This window comes from Lepidochelys kempii, chromosome 8 (genome assembly GCF_965140265.1).
Source record: "Lepidochelys kempii isolate rLepKem1 chromosome 8, rLepKem1.hap2, whole genome shotgun sequence".
In the NCBI taxonomy this organism is placed as follows: domain Eukaryota; kingdom Metazoa; phylum Chordata; order Testudines; family Cheloniidae; genus Lepidochelys; species Lepidochelys kempii.
Window position 1 is genome coordinate 85,377,787 of NC_133263.1, and position 20,300 is coordinate 85,398,086.

Consider the following 20,300-nt stretch of genomic DNA (forward strand, 5'->3'; position numbering starts at 1 on the left):
ACCAACCAATGAGAATCAACATTTTTAGGTTAGGAAAGTAACTAAAAAGTACAAATGCAAGAAAAGATTAAAATAAATTATTTAAATCAAGGTTGTTTTGTTGTTTTAAATCATGATTAAATTTAGTGATTTAAATTATTTCGGTTTAAATTCATCCACTTTACACTGAGCTGAGGTGTTCATTGACACAGTTACACCTAGCTCTTTCCTAAACTGTTAGAGTTAATTTAGAAACCAGTAAAGTTTATGAATAGTTCAGATTTTTCCTTCAAATATGTATCAGTTTGCATTTATCAACACTGTCCATTTCATCTGCTGTCCATTTATACATCTTCGATAGGTCCCCCTGAAATTACTCAGTTTTCTGTTGATTTTACTAACCCAAATAATTTTTTGTCATCTGCAAGTTTTGCTACCTCGCTACTTCCTGCCTGTTACAGATCATTAATAAGTCTTTGACAAAAGTTTTGTGTATATCCGAGTAAATTATATAAACCAGTTCTCCTTTACAGACTATTTTGTTAATGCATTTAGAAAACTCTAATAGTAAATAGTGAGGCTTTTCTTTTTCTTTATCAGAAGCTGGTTTTTTTTTTTTTTTTTTTGTTTCTAGCATATCATGATCATCTAGGTATATTATAATTCTGCTTTTAATGATTGTTCAACCAGTTTACCTGGTACTGAAGTAAGTCCCACTTGTCTGTAATTCCCAGGATCACCACTTGTGCCTTAAAAATAGGTAGAACATTTGTATCTTCCAGCCCTCCAGTATAGCAGTTGATTTTAATAAGAGATTGTTTATTTTTGTTAGCAACTCAGCCACTTCCTTCTTAAGTTCTTTCAATAATCTTGGCTAAAAACTATCTGAGCATTTTTTTCAGAGTAACAGCTGTGTTAGTCTGTATTTACAAAAAGATAAGCTATTACCAGCAGGACAGTGGGGTGGGAGGAGGTATTGTTTCATATTCTCTGTGTGTATATAAAGTCTGCTGCAGTTTCCACGGTATGCATCCGATGAAGTGAGCTGTAGCTCACGAAAGCTCATGCTCAAATAAATTGGTTAGTCTCTAAGGTGCCACAAGTACTCCTTTTATTTTTGGGAGTACTTGTGGTATCTTAGAGACTAACCAATTTATTTGAGCATAAGCTTTCGTGAGCTACAGCTCACTTCATCGGAGCATTGTAACTTGTTCTTCCTTAATTTATCAATTTGTTCTAGTCCTTCTTTGGATATTTCAGTCAGATACTACCTCACCTTTATTACCTGAAAAACTATGTCCAGAGGTGTGACGCGCTCTATATGATTTTATAAAAGTATGAGTGTGAATATAATGAAACTAAAATATGCTTCATGCAAAAGGTCTCTTGTAAGGTATCATTACAAAGCTTATAATCTACTGAGTGTAGTCATCCTATTTGTATAAATGCATCACTCTTGTATCGGAAAATAAAAATATGAAATATAACTCTTGAGGGCCTATTGTAGTTATGCAAAGTGCGGGCCATTAATGGTGGTTTGGAATCTTGATGGCTCCCATCAACCAGGACAATTGACTGTTGATGGCTCTGTTTGCAGGCAGGCCTTCCTGTGAGTCAGGCTGGGAGGAATGAAGGTTTGGGGTCTCACAGGACATGTGATCATGTCACCTGAACTGGAATCCATCTTTAACCTCATGCTTTTCCACTGAGAAGGAGGGGTGGGAACCCAGAGGGACAAAGGATTCCTGCCTTATGCAAAAGATGTATAACTGGGTGGAACAGAACAAGGAGAAGGAGCCATCATGAGACATCCCCTAGCTACCACCTGAGCTGGAACAAGGGCTGTACCAGAGGAAAGGATTGTGCCCAGACTAGCAAGGTGTCCAGCTTCAGTCTGTGAAAGAAACTTATTGAAACATCTCTAAGGGTGAGATTTTATCTGTATTCAGGTTTCAGAGTAGGAGCCATGTTAGTCTGTATCCGAAAAAAGAAAAGGAGTACTTGTGGCACCTTAGAGACTAACCAATTTATTTGAGCATAAGCTTTCGTGAGCTACAGCTCACTTCGTCAGATGCATGTAGTGGAAAATACAGTGGGGAGATTTTATATACACAGAGAACATGAAACAATGGGTGTTACCATACACGCTGTAACAAGAGTGATCGGGTAAGGTGAGCTATTACCAGCAGGAGAGCGGGGGGAAGCGGGGGAGGGAGTAGTGATAATCAAGGTGGGCCATTTCCAGCAGTTTACAAGAACATGTAAGGAACAGTGAGGGGGAGGGGGGGCAGGAGAGAATAAACATGGGGAAATAGTTTTACTTTGTGTAATGACACATCCACTCCCAGTCTTTATACAAGCCTAAGTTAATTTTATCCAGTTTGCAAATTAATTCCAATTCAGCAGTCTCTCTTTGGAGTCTGTTTTTGAAGGTTTTTAGGGAAGAATTGGCACTTTTAGGTCTGTAATCGAATGACCAAAGAGATTGAAGTGTTCTCCGACTGGTTTTTGAATGTTATAATTCTTGACGTCTGATTTGTGTCCATTTATTCTTTTACGTAGAGACTGTCCAGTTTGGCCAATGTACATGGCAGACCTAATAGTGGCAATTCTTCCCCACTCCCACACCCCTGCTCTCCTGCTGGTAATAGCTCACCTTACCTGGTCACTCTTGTTACAGTCTGTACGGTAACACCCATTGTTTCATGTTCTCTGTGTATATAAAATCTCCCCACTGTATTTTCCACTACATGCATCCAGTGAAGTGAGCTGTAGCTCACAAAAGCTTATGGTCAAATAAATTGGTTAGTCTCTAAGGTGCCACAAGTATTCCTTTTCTTTTATCTGTATTCAGTTTTTATTACTATACTAGACTTAGACTGGTGTGTTTTATTTTATTTTGCTCGGTAATTCACTTTGTTTTGTCTGTTACTACTTGGAACCACTTATATCCTACTTTCTGTACTTAATAAAATCACTTTTTACTTATTAATTAACCCAGAGTATGTATTAATACTTGGGGAGGGGGGAAACAGCTGTGCATATCTCTCTATCAGTGTTATAGAAGGCAACCAATTTATGAGTTTACCTTGTATAAACTTTATACAGGGTAAAACAGATTTATTTGGGGTTTGGATCCCATTGGAAGTTGGGTATCTGAGTGTTAAAGACTGGAACACTTCTGTAAGCTGCTTTCCATTGAGCCTACAGCTGTTAGGGGATGTGGTTCAGACCTGGGTCTGGGTTTGCAGCAGGCTAATGGGCCTGGCTCAAACCAGGCAGGGCACTGAAGTCCTAAGCTGACTGGGCAGGAAAGCAGGGGCAAAAGTAGTCTTGGCACATCTGAAGGCAACTACCCAGGGGGTTTCTGTGATCCAACTGTCACAGTGGTGTAGTCAAGCAGGCTCTGTGCACAGCTGATTACTTTGAAATACTGGTAGTGATTTTAAGTGAGTTTTAAGTGTGGTGGCTGGAGAACAGACAAAGTGGTTACTGGTTTGTTATTTTCTGTTTGCTTATTTTGTGTAAGGGAAGTAGGGACAGAAAAGGAAGCAAAATAACTAAGAAGGAAGATCAGAAGAAGCTAAAACTGCACAGGTGTGGGGGGGTTTTGGGGGTTGATTTTGACTAGCTACATTGACATTAAGACTTCTTATCCCTTGTCTCCACTAGGGTTTTCTTGATGTAAAAATACAAATTATTTTGTTTTGTAGTGAAGACATAACCTTAAGTGCTGATACAAAATCCCATTGAAGTCAGTGATAGTGGATGGTGCCCCCATTTGCCCTCTGTTATAAAAAGAAAACCAGTGGTAAGCAAAAGCTTGTTTTTGCTGATCCTACGATCAACATAAATATTACGTTTTCCCTTCCAAATCCCCTCTTCATTCCCCACAGATGTAAATTAATTTGTCTCAAGCCTGTTCCTCTGAAAATGTCCTTTTTGAATGAGTTCAAAACTGTAACCCTGCACCCTGTTACAAGAGGTAAATATATTTTTTCTTGTTTTGTTCAATGCATTAAATAGAAAACTCACAACATACCATATCACTGGAATTTGTACAGTTATTTGGAGATCTTTTTCCTAGTTAGTTAGATCGGGGATGTAAATTGACACTAAATTTGGATCAGGGGCTTGCTTTCAGAGTGTGAGTTGTTATCAGAATATTTATTAATAAAATTTAACAACACTTTGGGCTTTATGCATAAGACTTTGATTTTGTCACAGGTATTTTTAGTAATAGCCATGGACAGGTCGCGGGCAATAAACAAAAATTAATGGAAGCCTGTGACGGGAGGAGGGACAAACAAAACGCTGCCAGGGCTTGCAGCTGCTTCAGCCCCATGGCTGCTCCTGCATCAAGGTCAGGCCCATCTTCAGCTGCTGCTCTGGCAGGCTGGGGATCGCTGTTCTGGTGGCCTGTTGCTGACTATTGGTCAGCTGTTTAGGCTGCCCGGGGCTGACAGCTGCTCCAGCCCTGTCCCAGAAGAAGTCCTGGAGATCCCAGAAAGTCATGGAATCTGTGACCTCCCTGACAGAATTGTAGCCTTACATATGCATTTGAAATTATCTACTATCTTCTGAGTTGTACAGTGTCATGGTTGGACAACAGGCTGACTTTTCCACATGACAGGTAGAAATACAATATAGGGCCTGAAACAAAGAGAAGAGAACCCTATATTTAGGGCCCAAATCCATTTAAATCAATGGGGGACCTCTCAGTTGATCTCAGTGGGAGTTGGATCAGCTTTGGAAAAAGGAGCTCATGTTTACAATACACAGTGAGTCTGAGTTTCATTTACATTACAGCCCCTTCACACCACACTGACAGTATAACAAAGAAAATAACAAAAAAGCCTAACAAAGAAAATATCAGAACGCCACTAGCCGTCACCTTCAGTCCCCAACTAAAACCCCTCTAACGCATTCTTAAGGATCTACAACCTATCCTGAAGGATGACCCAACACTCTCACAAATCTTGGGAGACAGGCCAGTCCTTGCCTACAGACAGCCCCCCAACCTGAAGCAAATACTCACCAACAACCATATACCACACAACAGAACCACTAACCCAGAAACCTATCCTTGCAACAAAGCCCGTTGCCAACTGTGCCCACATATCTATTCAGGGGACACCATCACAGGGCCTAATAACATCAGCCACACCATCAGAGGCTCGTTCACCTGCACATCCACCAATGTGATATATGCCATCATGTGCCAGCAATGCCCCTCTACTATGTACGTTGGTCAAACTGGACAGTCTCTACGTAAAAGAATAAATGGACACAAATCAGATGTCAAGAATTATAACATTCATAAACCAGTCGGAGAACACTTCAATCTCTCTGGTCATGCAATTACAGACATGAAGGTCGCTATCTTAAAACAAAAAAACTTCAAATCCAGACTCCAGCAAGAAACTGCTGAATTGGAATTCATTTGCAAATTGGATACTATTAATTTAGGCTTAAATAGAGACTGGGAGTGGCTAAGTCATTATGCAAGGTAGCCTATTTCCCCTTGTTCTCCCCCCCCCCCCCCGACGTTCTGGTTAAACTTGGATTTATGCTGGAAATGGCCCACCTTGATTATCATACACATTGTAAGGAGAGTGGTCAGTTTGGATGAGCTATTGCCAGCAGGAGAGTGAGTTTGTGTGTGTGTGGGGGGGGGGTGTGTGTGAGAAAACCTGGATTTGTGCTTGAAATGACCCACCTTGATTATCATGCACATTGTAGGGAGAGTGGTCACTTTGGATGAACTATTACCAGCAGGAGAGTGAGTTTGTGTGTGTGTGTGTTTTTTTGGGGGTGTGTGTGTGAGAAAACCTGGATTTGTGCTGGAAATGACCCACCTTGATTTTCATACACATTGTAAGGAGAGTGGTCACTTTGGATAAGCTATTACCAGCAGGAGAGTGAGTTTGTGTGTGTGGTTTTTGGAAAAAAGGAGTGGGGTGAGAAAACCTGTATTTGTGCTGGAAATGGCCCACCTTGATTATCATACACATTGTAAAGAGAGTGGTCACTTTGGATGGGCTATTACCAGCAGGAGAGTGAGTTTGTGTGTGGGGGGGCGGAGGGTGAGAAAACCTGGATTTGTGCTGGAAATGGCCCAACTTGATTATCATACACATTGTAAGGAGAGTGATCACTTTAGATAAGCTATTACCAGCAGGAGAGTGGGGTGGGAGGAGGTATTGTTTCATGGTCTCTGTGTATATAGGTTTCAGAGGAACAGCCGTGTTAGTCTGTATTCGCAAAAAGAAAAGGAGGACTTGTGGCACCTTAGAGACTAACCAATTTATTTGAGCATGAGCTTTCGTGAGCTACAGCTCACTTCATCAGATGTTGATATAATGTCTTCTGCAGTTTCCACAGTATGCATCCGATGAAGTGAGCTGTAGCTCACGAAAGCTTATGCTCAAATAAATTGGTTAGTCTCTAAGGTGCCACAAGTACTCCTTTTCTTTTTGCGAATACAGACTAACACGGCTGTTACTCTGAAACCTGACAGTGTAAAGTATCCTTAAAGTGAATGTAAATATAATTAAGCTTGGAAGGATTAGATTTTTTTTGGTAACTATCTGTAAACATTGATTTTCATTATACATACATAGACAAAAATATTTCCATTGATAATAATCAAAATTTACAGACAGGCAAAGTTATAAAAATGCTGCTTGAGAATTTATTAGAATTAGATTTAAGGATATTTATTTGTATATTTTGATGTGATTTCGACAATTTGTGTTAATATTTTAGTGGTTGTAAAACGTTAACTTTTTGAATCTCAGTGTCTGTCACTAAATTATTTTCTGATACCCCCCTAACTTTCTATAGCTATGAAAATTGAAATAGCTAAAAATCTAAAAAAAGTTTAAAAATAAATTTTAGAAGTCAAAATGATCAAAAAAACTAATTGTGCCAAACCTAAATGTAATTAATTATATATAGCATGGAATTATAGTTGTAGAGTCATTTAAAAATCAAAAGGAGTACTTGTGGCACCAAAAGTCGGAAATCCATTGTGTATATCAAAATTTATATTTTAACTCGCAAAAACATAAATTAATGTATTTGATTTACAAGTTTAGCTAATAAAAATTAGGTAATATCTATACAGCTAGACACCACTTCTAAAGACCCAGTTTTACAACATTAGAAAGCTTTTTCCAAAATCTTGACCTGAATGGAATCTAACATGGATTAATTTGTTAGGCCCTGCAGCCTTTTTTTATAGGCCTTTTTCTTACTTCTCTTTCACCTCAGCCAATCAGCACAATACACCTTTCCTTGCTTTTTTCCCTTCTGAAGACCCTCTTAATACTATGCATCCGATGAAGTGGGCTGTAGGCCACGAAAGCTTATGCTCTAATAAATTTGTTAGTCTCTAAGGTGCCACAAGTACTCCTGTTCTTAATACAACTGCGAGACTTGCATTTAACTCCAGGGCCTTTCCAGCTTTTCTTATTTTGTATGTTGTAAAATATCTTATTTTACTGCATACATCAGCTAGGGAACCAAGTTAAGTTAGAAGTGGGAATCTTAACCGTGCATTTTCTGTCTTTTATGTCAATAAGGTTTCAATCTAAATATTTAATTAACATTGTTTTCGGCATATAATTCCCCTTTCTTTTTCTTTCTTCTTAAGTAATAATGATGTACAGGAGGAAATTATAAGTATTGTGGTTCACTTTGTTCTTTAGCAACAATAAAAGAATCAATTGTCTGGATTATTCAGTCATTCAGAAGTATCTACATTTTTATTTCCTGTGAACTAAAGTATCAGAAGTTCTGTTTTTACAGCAAAATTCCTTTGGATGAAGTTCTTCTGCAGAGACATTATATCAGAGATAGAGCAAAACAAATTTACAGTCAAAGCACACTTCCAGTATGTGATAGTAAAAGCTTTATATATCACATCATTAAACCAGAACAGAATACTGAGGAGAAAAAGCTTACATCTGGGAAACAAGTAAGTGTACTATTAAATATTAATTTAATAACTATTTTCAGAAAAATCTGGACTCTGCATATAGCACCAAGGATCATTCTAAATATTCCAGGAAAATCTGTTAAGAATAAAGAGCATCTATTGAAAAACTTTGTTATTGACATTTAAGGTTCTGTTTTACAAGCTATGTTGCAATCCCTACAACCTCAAAGACAGAATGGTCTTTGTTTAGACTTAGAGGGGGGAAAGAAGTAAGGAAAGGGTGGTGCGATCCCAGCAGATGGCTGGGGAACAGCTATGGAAGGATGATGGCAGCCCTCTACCAGGTAGAAATGATTAAGGAAGGAATCATTACCTGCACTGCACAGTATATTGCTGGATAGTTCCCAGATGAAATAAGCTGATAAAGTTATGGCCTAATTAAACCACACCCCTCACATCTTGTCTTTCTTTCTGCATGTCCAGAACAAATAATGTGAAATGCTGATGTGTGATACAAATGGATGATAAAGACAGGAATGCTAATGTTTAGTGTACATACTATAGCTCTAAATATTATACCATGTTAATTGTTAGTGCTGTGCAATTTTGTAAAAACTACATGCCATTCATTGCACTTCCATTATTTAAATATCTTTTTCATATCTTTTCACACAGTTTAAAGGTATAATGCTGCTATTCTGTGTTACAAAAGAGCATTAGAAAACCCACTTGTACAAATAGAAGAGCATATTTGTTTCCTTTTAACAAATAGAATTTTCTCTGTTTTCCTGCTTTCTCTGTGCTTTCTTACTTTTGTCAGATACTACATAGAATGCCACTGTCCCACTTTTTCACATATCTGTAGTTTTCCTCCTCATAGAAGAGAATCAGGAGTCTTTTCTTTTTGGAGTTAAAAACAAAATAGCCTCTCTTTATACCGTAAATATGGTTGTATATTACAACTTTAAATATAATTGCTGAATTAATTTCATGTGGAACAATTTCTTAATGTTATTTTGATTATTTTTAAACCATCTATCTTGTTAATTTGAACTAAAAAAAAAAAATCATACATTACCAGAGGTGGTTCCAATCATAGCTGCAGGCACCCCAAGAGTCAGGAAAAGTACTTGTCAGTTGCCAACAATCTGATACTGCCTGTAAATTTCCTTATCTGATTCTAGCTTTTTGTGTTTCTTTTATCCTGGACCTGACACAGAGCTCCTTTAATAACCAGTTTTATAGCCTTAAACAATCTTTCCTTGTCATCTGTTTTCCAGTGAAAGCCATAGATCTAACCCTTTCCTTTCCGGTCACTGGTCTAGGAGCAGTAATTAGAGAAGTTCACGCTATATTTCCATCCCTGGTAGTTGAGATATCCAACCTTAAAATCAAATCATTCTTATTACCGTTTTACTGTTTTCTGCAGTTAGATTTTAAGATGATTTTAAGAGATAATATCTGGTGAACATGAAACGGTTAATGCTTTATTGGTGTGATCCTTCTTTCTTCAAGATCTGTGGGAGTTTGGCCTTTCAGTCAATGGGTTATAACATTTGAACGATAGGTTCAAAGGTTTCAGATGTATACAACTCTAATTTTAGCTTAATAACGTGTTGAAATAAGGGAGTGGAAGTGAAAGGAAAAGCAAACAAGTAGCCAGAATAATATGATTTCAAGTTCCAGGATTCTATGACATGCCGGCGCTAGATACACATGATATGTAACAGTGGAAAAAACTTGCCTATGATATACAGCATTAATTTCTAGCTCTGATCGTATGTGAGTTATTGAACTTTAAAACTGTCACTGATCCCTTAATCTAGCAGTGCTTTTTGCACTGGTCTAGAATGAATATAGCAAATCTCCATAGAAATGCCCATAAATAAATAAAGTTCTGAACTTTGGAAAAGGAAATTTTCACAGGGGAAACTGCTGATGAAGGTTGTGTCTTTCAGCAGAGTGGCTGCTTGGTTTGCACTCCAGAGATAGATACATTTTAGTGGTGGATGATATGATCACTGTACATAGAGGACCTGATTCTAATTTGTACTAAAGTTCTTTATACCACACTAAAACTCTTTTACCATGTCAGGGCCTTAGTGTAAATGAGGCTCAGGCCCAGAATCTAAGGCATTTTGTCATTTCATAAGTCTATGAAAAGTACTATTCTAAATGTATAGTATTTTAAATTTTTACATATCTTTTCTGTTACATGGCATGTCTTTTTTTTTCAATATTAATCATCCCCAGCACAGATCAGAATGGAAAATTCCATAAAACAGTGAGAATGTGATGACAAAGTGCAGTGAATTTCAAACACCTTGAGCTGATGATTCTTCCACAAGTGTTGATGAGTCAGACTCTTGAGGCCAAATACAACTGTACAGAGGGATAGCTCAGTGGTTTGAGCATTGACCTGTTAAACCCAGGGTTGTGAGTTCAGGGGTCCATTGAGGGATCTGAGGTAAAAATTGGGGGTTGGTCCTGCTTTGTTTGAGCAGGGGGTTGGACTAGATGACCTCCTGAGGTCCCTTCCAGCCCTGATATTCTATGATACTTTAAGCAAGTGGAATTCCACTGATGCTAACAGAACTTCCTCTGAAATTAGCCACTGGAGTTTTCGCTTCTGTTACAATCTTGGTTCTGCTTATGTTGATTTACAGAAATCTTCTAAAAGCACTGCCCTAAGAATCTTGAGTTGAATGGTTTAATAAATGGACATAGTTAGGTTAGTGTCTGTACACACAACCTTTTCTCTTTAAAAAGTGTAACAAAATTAAACATTTAGTTTACAACAAATGTAGATGAGCTGTTAATAAAAAGTGATTTTAAGAATTAGAGAGAATTAAAGGAAAACTGCACTCATTTTCCTTAGCCTAACATTTACATTTTTAAGAGGTAAAAACACTTTTAATCGCAAATGAACTATAAAATATTCTTTTTTCACAGTTAATTAAGATTGGCATTTTATAGAATAATGCTAGAGGTGGACATTTTGTTGAGAACGTGTCATTTTTGACATTACTACTGTTGGAGCCTGGTGTAAGGTTGTACATTTTTTTTTCAGTTTTCTTAGAACATATATATTTAATGTTTATACATACTGAAATAGTTCTTGTGATTGTTAAGCCATTATTACTGCAGATCACAGTCATCATTATTGCAGATGACACTACTTTTCAATAAAATGGCTGCCTCCACCACTAGTTTCAGAAATACTGATTATTTACAAAATATGTATTTCAGTTTATTCAGTGAGAATTGATTCTTACCCTGTGAATTTGCATACTCTGGGGTGGGGGAGGGGAATTTTCCTTTAAGAGGAAGGAGGAAATGTTTCTCCAGTAAGATGGATTATAAAAGCTAATGGCTGTTTGAAACTGTTCAATCTTCTGACATTTGGGGGAGCAGGATAAACTAATTATCGCTCTGCTGTGCAATTTATGTGGCTATCACCTCCATATGTGTTGCAAACATACAGTAAAAGAAAATATTACAAAAACAAATTATTAACCAGAAAAATTACTATTTGTTAGCTATCCTGATATTAAAAAAATCTTACCACCAGCCTCTTGAAAGGGTCTTACTAACAATTTAGTTGCTCTGGGAAACTCAGAATGTCATAATAAGATTCCAACCTTGATTAGGCTATTGAGACGTCTCTGCTCTCTTTCTTGTACAACTTAATCAGAGAATCCAAACCACCAACATAAACTGCCAGCACTTGCTTCCCAAGCCAGGATTAACACTCAAAGTCAAAGTTAGGCTTGGTTTGTTGTAAAAGAATGTAACAACCATTGACCTTGTAGTGTTCAGGTTTGCTTTTCAGCCTCTGAATACTTCTGCATCAGTTGGACTCAAACAAAAAGATGCTTTATACCATGCATCACTTAGTTGTTGTAGAGACACTGTGCACACATCTTCAAATTCAATGCCTATCAGCAGGACATGCTTTCTTTACTTTCATACCTTGTTATTCGGCATAGTGGTGATGCCCCACAAGTTTTACAGTGAGCAATTTGTAATGCTATTCCATATTTTCTTCCTTATTGCCGAATTTTTATTGAACTTTTAAAATGTCTTACTTCAAATTTATGATGATTTTTAATTGAAAAAGTATGTACTGTATCTTATCAAGTTGTGTTTAACTTTTGTTTTTAACTGGTTAAAATGTATTCCTAAATAAAAACATCCTTTATTAATTTAAGTTATGGCACCTATTAAATTGTTCAGTAGTTGTATTTTCTTAGTACTGTGGAAGATTAGAACTGTGAAGTAAAATACTAATCTGATAACGTTAAGACTGCTCCAGAATAATCATAGACATAAATTATAATTTCTTGAAAGAGAAAAATATTATAAGAATATGAACATGATGAAGGCAGACTTATCAATCTAATAAAGCAGTGAAGCAGTAGTGCCAGAATTCTGAACAAATGGTTTAAATTGAGAAAGCATCCTGTAGTATTCAAAGGAAATATTAGTGATAATGGTGAAAATTTGTGAGCATTTCAGAAGTCATCTAGGAAGCTAACTGAATCAGATTAATAACTGATGAAACTCCAGGAGAAAGAATCAAACTCAAGTATGTACTTGCCATCAGTCTGTTGATATAATGTAGAAATATGCAAGCATTTTGTCTGATTTTACAAAACCAGTGAAATAAATGCAATGCTACTGATACTGAAAGTGTTCTGTTACTGAAAATGTTTTAAAGGCATAGGCACCTCCTTGCAGCTCGGATTTAGGTACCAATCTCTGAGAGAGGGGCATGACTTAGGACACACTTCTCTTGTTTGCATCTCCCATTGGCTAGCTTAGGAGGCTGTCTGCCTAGTGTGTTGGCTTCTGTGGATTGCCTATGTCTCCGCATTAGTTTTAGGGAGCCTAGGCACCTAACTCAGGCTTTGTGGATTGTAGTGTTGTTCCTGTGATTTTCTAGGTGCATCTGGGCCTAACCCCTACAAGAAAGGAATCATGACTCTAAGAGTATATATAGATTGTATGTTTACTGCCTAACTCTCCATTAGAAATTATTTGGGTATAATGATACAATAGGGAAAATTGTTGCTTGATGTCTTCAGAGTAAGTAGTATTTCTGTAATCTTAACAACATTAACAAAAGTATTTATTTAGTGAAAAACAGGTTATATTCTATACTTGAGGTATTTGAACTGTAAAAATACAGTTTTTCATTGTTCTTTTTGGCTGTGATGACTAAACCACATTTTTGAGCCAAGAATGCCTAAAAATATAGTTGTAACTGCTTCCTCGCTAAGGGCCTGATTCTGCAGCCCTGACTCATATCAGTGGGGCTCTTTCCATGAGTAAGGTACTACTGAGTCTAAGTTTTGGTATATTTTGACTTTTATAATTTAACTTTACACAAAAGCTTAAACCCAAATTTATGATGACCTACAGATGTTGCTGAACGTGTTCTCTGAGTTCCAAATAGAAAAAAAAATCCATTGATTAATGATACTCTACTTAAATAAATCTGTAGAATTTCTTTTACTGGACGGGAGTGTCTTATTGAATTGTGGTACTTTAGTTTACTTGAAAGAGATTGTATTCTGTCCTGTTTATCCTATGTGTCAAACCTATGTATGTTTCTACTTTTTAATGCTTCTCTGAGGGAAATGGATGGCTTAGAAGTTTGGTTATAAGACATAGAACCTTATACTATCACTTCTAAACTAATCCAGTTTGGTAGTGACCAATTGTCCATCATGTTAAGCTTTTTTATGAAACAAGTTGGTGATCTCAGTCCAGTTCCTTTTGGATAAGTGTCCTATAACACATCACAAGTGGCACCATTATTGGGAGTTTGAGTTTGGCAGTAAATTGGCACCTTTCACAAGTAATAAGACATAGGGTATACTGGGGGAAAAAATAGAAACAGTGTAAATTTGGCATTAGCATGAACTAGTAACTATGATCTTTTAAATGAATTGTGTAAAATAAACTCAGTCATATGTTTTCTTACATCATTGTCATAAGTCTGAATTGTTGTTTTGTTTTGTTTTACCTTTGGTATAGTTTAGGTTTTTTTTGTGTAGAATGGAAAGAAAACTAGATCCAGCAATTAATTTATAGAAGACAGTGGCATGCATATCACTGTTGATATAACTAGATTACATGGGAAACGACATAAGTAAAAATAAATTTAAATGAAACATATAGGAAATATATTTCTTAAAAAAATTCTCATCTAAAGACTTGAAATCATGTTTTGTCTAAAGAGACATTGTTTACAATCTTACTGTTGAAACATATGTGGTGTTTAGATGCTGCTTGTAATTATTAGAACTGGGAGCACTGGCTGTTGGGAGTCTGAAAGGACAGGAAACAGGAAGCGGGGGGGGAGAGTTGAGGAGGCGGAGTGAGAGCTACCGAGGGTGCAGCAGCAGCTTGGTAAACAGGTTTCCACTTTAAAAATAAAGTCCTGTTGAAGTTTGTTAGTACCTTGCCTGGTTGCTACAACATTTTGGCAATGAGGATGGATCTTCTGCCTCTGAACCTATCTGCACCATTTCTGCAAAGCCCAAGGTACAATATGTGCATTAAATCATGTGTTCAAGCTTTCAAATATCTTATTGACTGACCTATAGATGGCCATTATCTTTGAAAACTCATGGTGATCGGGGAAAGTCCCAGATGACTGGAAAAAGGCTAATGTAGTGCCCATCTTTAAAAAAGGGAAGAAGGAGGATCCTGGGAACTACAGGCCAGTCAGCCTCACCTTAGTCCCTGGAAAAATCATGGAGGAGGTCCCCAAGGAATCAATTCTGAAGCACTTAGAGGAGAGGAAAGTGATCAGGAACAGTCAGCATGGATTCACCACGGCAAGTCATGCCTGACTAATCTAATTGCCTTCTATGACGAGATAACTGGCTCTGTGGATGAAGGGAAAGCAGTGGATGTGTTGTTCTTTGACTTTAGCAAAGCTTTTGACACGGTCTCCCACAGTATTCTTGCCAGCAAGTTAAAGAAGTATGGGCTGGATGAATGAACTGTAAGGTGGATAGAAAGTTGGATAGATTGTCGGGCTCAACGGGTAGTGATCAATGGCTCCATGTCTAGTTGGCAGCTGGTATCAAGTGGAGTGCCCCAAGGGTCAGTCCTGGGGCCGGTTTTGTTCAATATCTTCATTAATGATCTGGAGGATGGTGTGGATTGCACCCTCAGCAAGTTTGCAGATGACACTAAACTGGGAGGAGAGGTAGATACGCTGGAGGGTAGGGATAGGATACAGAGGGCCCTCGACAAATTAGAGGATTGGGCCAAAATAAATCTGATGAGGTTCAACAAGGACAAGTGCAGAGTCCTGCACTTAGGATGGAAGAATCCCATGCACCGCTACAGACTAGGGACCGAATGGCTAGGCAGCAGTTCTGCAGAAAAGGACCTAGGGGTTACAGTGGATGAGAAGCTGGATATGAGTCAACAGTGTGCCCTTGTTGCCAAGAAGGCCAATGGCATTTTGGGATGCATATGTAGGGGCATTGCCAGGAGATCGAGGGATGTGATCGTTCCCCTCTATTTGACATTGGTGAGGCCTCATCTGGAGCACTGTGTCCAGTTTTGGGCCCCACACTACAAGAAGGATGTGGAAAAATTGGAAAGAGTCCAGCGGAGGGCAACAAAAATGATTAGGGGACTGGAACACATGACTTATGAGGAGAGGCTGAGGGAACTGGGATTGTTCAGTCTGCGGAAGAGAAGAGTGAGGGGGGATTTGATAGCTGCTTTCAACTACCTGAAAGGGGGTTCCAAAGAGGATGGATCTAGACTGTTCTCAGTGGTAGCTGATGACAGAACAAGGAGTAATGGTCTCAAGTTGCAGTGGGGGAGGTTTAGGTTGGATATTAGGAAAAACTTTTTCACTAGGAGGGTGGTGAAAGACTGGAATGTGTTACCTAGGGAGGTGGTGGAATCTCCTTCCTTAGATATTTTTAAGGTCAGGCTTGACAAAGCCCTGGCTGGGATGATTTAGTTGGAGATTGGTCCTGCTTTGAGCAGGGGGTTGGACTAGATGACCTCCTGAGGTCCCTTCCAATCCTGATATTCTATGAGTATATGATTCTATGATAAGCCTGGTGCACTGGATAATTTAGGTTACGTTTCTCATTACCAATCCTTTTCAACTGACTGTGGGTCACTAGTTTGGATCTGGCTCACTTGAGAAGTGAGAGAAAAATGTTATCTGATAATTGTTTGGCAGTGTACGAGAAATGAGTTTCAGTCCAATTTCCGGTTGGCTGGTATCTACATCATAAAATGCATCACCTCAGTTAGTATCAATTGGCATCCTTGTATGACAGTCTCAGCAAAAAAGCCAGAATGCCAGTGGGCACAGAAACAAAAACCACCTCTCACCCAAGAGTTGGAAATAGTAGGTCAAGAATTACACACATTTGCATGACACCGTGTCATGAATTGCTACTGTGTATCATGTACCAGTTCTGTGGATACATAAGGGTGTGAGCTTCAAATGTGTTTTACAAGCAAGCACTGTATTCACTTAAAAAGCTGAGAATATCATAAACTGTTCTTTAGGGCTCCTTGTTTGCTCACACTGCTAAAGATAAAGTGCCCTTTTTACTGAAAAACTGCAAAGGAATGCATCTTGGTATAACATATGATGAGTGAAGAGTTGTTTAGACTAACAGCTGGAATTTTTTTCAGGATTAGAGGTGTGGGGTTGGAACAAGTATGCACCTAGCCAAGCAAAGAGAGACTCTGCCTAGTAACAAATAGTCTTGCAAAAAAGGGGTATCATCCCACAAAAAAAGGAGGTTTTTTTTTGTCAAATCGGTAAAAAAGTGTATAGATATCTAATTATTTATAGGAAAAAGTAATATATGCTGTATTATTGCTACAAGTCTTCATTTTCTTGATTATAATGACATGTTTAATTAAAATAATATTTGTTTTGTTAACAGGTATCCTATATGAATAATTTTAAAAAGCTTCCTGTTTTATGTCTGAGAAGAAAAAAACAACCAGTTTTCTCCATTTCACCCACATTGAGAAAAAAAAAAAAGAATAAACTAGGGCAACATAGAATTCCATGGAGGAAGGGTTAGTAATGTGATCCTTTTGTAATACTATATAAAATAAAAAATCTAACTAACCGTAAATGAGAAAAAGCTACTTGGAAAGATTTTAGCAACCATATTAGTTATTTATTCTAGGTGGGGCTGGTAGTGTCACTTCTAATTAAAGTTGCTTGATACTTCACATTATCAGACCCTATTTTCAGTTGCTTATAACTTTGCCAAACTTTAATTATTCAGGCTAACTTCTTCCATCTGTGTGTCTGACTCAAGCTGTAATTTTTTAAAAAAATTCAATCAAAACAGTTCAGCCATTTGCAAGAATGAGTCTAGGGAGCAATACATTGTCTTGCCTATGTTAAAAAATTCTGGTAACCCTTTCTTTGAACAGCTCTACTGCCCCCATTCTTTGGAACAGGGACTTGAAATTTGGCAGGGGGGTGACCTTTGTGTCAGGAATGTGTCTTTTGTTGCCCCATCAAAAATCCACCAACATTTGGCCAATTTACAAGCCTTTGGAATATTTTAAGAAATTGTACTTCACACATGCTCTGTGGAGACTTGCTAGAGTTTAACAGCTAAAATCTCTGAAGATTCCATCCTCATTGAGCATACTATGCATGGATGATCCCTGCAGAGCAACGGAGCATTCTCCATCCCCTCACAGCTCCGATGAATGATTGAGCACATTCTCTCCAGCCTAGGTCTATTGGAGCAAAACAGGCCTGTCCCAGTAATGACTGCTCTGAACTGAGGATGGGCCAAACAGTGGAACTGGGAGCACAGAGCCTGCCTCTCCTGTGTTCTCAATGACTTCTCCCAGACAGTGTGGAGGAGGAGGCGATTTGATTCAAATGAAAAGGAGACAAGAGCCAGACCTAGGGTGTTGCAGGGGAAGGCTGGGGGAGTAGAGTTGGACAAGGAGCCTTGGTGGTGTGGACCAGGCCTGGAGGCTCATGGGGGTGGTAGAGACTGGGTCTGGGAATTAGGAGGACTGGCTGGGCAAGAAGACCGAGCCTGGGAACCAGTGGAGAACTCGGGAACAGATCTGGAAAGAGGCTAGAGTGTGGGGGAAGAACTGGCACTGGCTCAGCAAAGAGTTTGGGACAAGGAGCAAGGGGAGGCACGGACAATGAGCCTAGATGAGAAGCCCAGGGAGGGAGACTGGTCTGGGAACCTGACTTTCCCGGTAATTGCTGCTCTGGGTCAGACTGGGGCTGCGCACTGGGAGTGAGAGCAGTAGTCTATTTCTCCTGTGCTCTCAATGACTCTTTTACTCGCACTCTGGCAGTATGGAAGAAGAAGTTGTCTGGTGAGACTGGGACTGGAGGTGAAAGGAAAGAAACGAGCTGGGAGGAGAGACTGTAATTAGACCTGGAGAGGCTGGGACTGGTTGAGCAAGGAGACTGGGACTGGAATTCAATTTTGCTCTTGGGAACATGGAAATTGTACAATGAACTGGGGGAACTGAGGGGACTGAGAATGTCTGAACAAGGATCCTGGGACCAGAAAACAGTGTGTGAGGGAATGAGAATGAGGGCAGGAGGAAGGGGAAACAGATCTGATAAGGAGTTAGGGTGCAGGAGAAGACTGGGGGATGGCTAGGCAAAGAAACTGGGAGAAGAAGCCAGGGAAAAGAGAGATCAGGGCAACAAACTGAGGATGAGGTAGGTGGGGAGACTGAGACTGGATGAGGAGCCTGAGGAGGGAAGACAAGGAGTGAAAGCCAGTGTGGGAAAAGAGACAGACTGGATGCAGAGCCAGGAGGTAGGAACTGAGACTGGGTGTAGGGAAAGGGAGAAACTGAGAGTGTGTGGGGTGGGGGTGGGGGGGAGAACTGGTACTTGGATAGTGAGGCAACGTGGGGAAACTAGACTAGGTGGTCAAGGATACTGGTATTGGGATGAGAATCCTGAGGGATGGAGATTGGTTAGGCAAGGAAAATGAAACTGGAAAAAGGAGCCAGGGCAGAGACAGAGGCAGGTGGGAGGGGAAAAGGGCAGGAGGGATCAAGCTTAGGGGGAACAGGCAGAAGAATCTGTGCCCACTAGAGCACACTCCCATCGAGAGCTTTAAATAGAACTGAAAATTCCAGAGTTTCACTATTGCTCTGCTGTCAGCAAATATCTCTGAAACCCACTGGCAAAGTGTGTCTCTTATCACCTACTAGTGCTTGTCCATCAGAGCGGTCTGGTGCGACTTTATGTTTGTGTGTCCTTGTCTGTGAGGAGCTTGCTTCTGATGATGAGCTTGGAGAGGTTGAGGGGTTATTTAAAAGCTAGAAGGGGTTCAGGAAAGATTTATTTCAGGATGGTGTCCACATCGAGCATGGATTGTAGTTGTTCGATGATACTCTGAATGGGTTTCAGTGTGGGGTGGTAGGTGACAACTAAAGGTATGCATTCTCAGAGGGGTGTTTATCTCCATATGAATCAGGTTCTCTTGGGGTATTTCAGTTGCCCATTCCATGATGTGACCTACTTCTCTGGTGGAGTGTTCTTGTTTGGTGAAGGTGGTTTTGGGTGTGTTAAGGTGTATATCCCGGATTTTCTGTTTGGTGCATATTCTGTGGAATTTGAGAGCCTGGCTGTAGATAACAGATTTCTTGGTGTGTTTGGGGTGGTTACTGGATCTATGAAGGTAGGTGCAGTGATCTGTGGGTTTCTTGTATATACTTGTCCATATGGTTCCATTGTTGAAGCTGATCATGGTGTCCAGGAAAGTGGGTGAACACTTTCCACAAAGCGATCACTCTATATCTGACCTATCAGTCCTCATCCTGAAAGAAAACCTACACAACACTTTCAAAAGACAAGCTTGGGAGCTTAAATTCACAGCTTTGCTAGACACTAAAAATCATGGTCTTGATAAAGACATGGGATTTATGGGTTATTTCAAGAACCTGAAACCAACTAACTCCCCTTTTTGTCCTATGTCTGCAGAGGTGCTAATGGGCTACTTCACCTTGAATGGTCCCTTAAAATATGTGCTAACTACTTACACTAAACTATCTGTTTGATCTTGTATTTAGCTGTGACACACTTAGGCTATGTCTACACTATGCAGCTTCTAGCAACACAGCTGTGTCATTACCTCTGTGCCACTAAAAGGCACACAGTGTAGCCACTGTTTGTCGGCTCGCCTGCTGAGAAAAACTTCTACCCCCAAAGAGTGGCATTAGCTGTGTCAGCAGGAGAGCATTCTTGCCCACAAAACGCTGTTCCCACCAGTGCTTGTCATCTGCAAAACTTTTGTCTTTTGGTGCAGGGGAGGTGTTTTTTAACACCTCTGAAAGACAAACATTTTGTCATTCAGTT

The 20,300-nt window shown here is 39.3% G+C and overlaps 1 protein-coding gene across 4 annotated transcripts in view; it reads left to right on the forward strand.

Annotated features, from left to right (window-relative positions):
* The window catches only part of LRRIQ3 (leucine rich repeats and IQ motif containing 3), a 100,555-nt gene that overhangs the window by 46,177 nt on the left and 34,078 nt on the right, over positions 1–20,300 (forward strand). For all 4 annotated transcript variants that reach the window (XM_073357335.1, XM_073357334.1, XM_073357336.1 and 1 more), the window contains 2 exons: positions 7,792–7,960; positions 16,870–17,008. In XM_073357335.1, the coding sequence (XP_073213436.1) occupies positions 7,792–7,960; positions 16,870–17,008 (308 nt within the window). The remainder of the gene's footprint in view (positions 1–7,791; positions 7,961–16,869; positions 17,009–20,300) is intronic.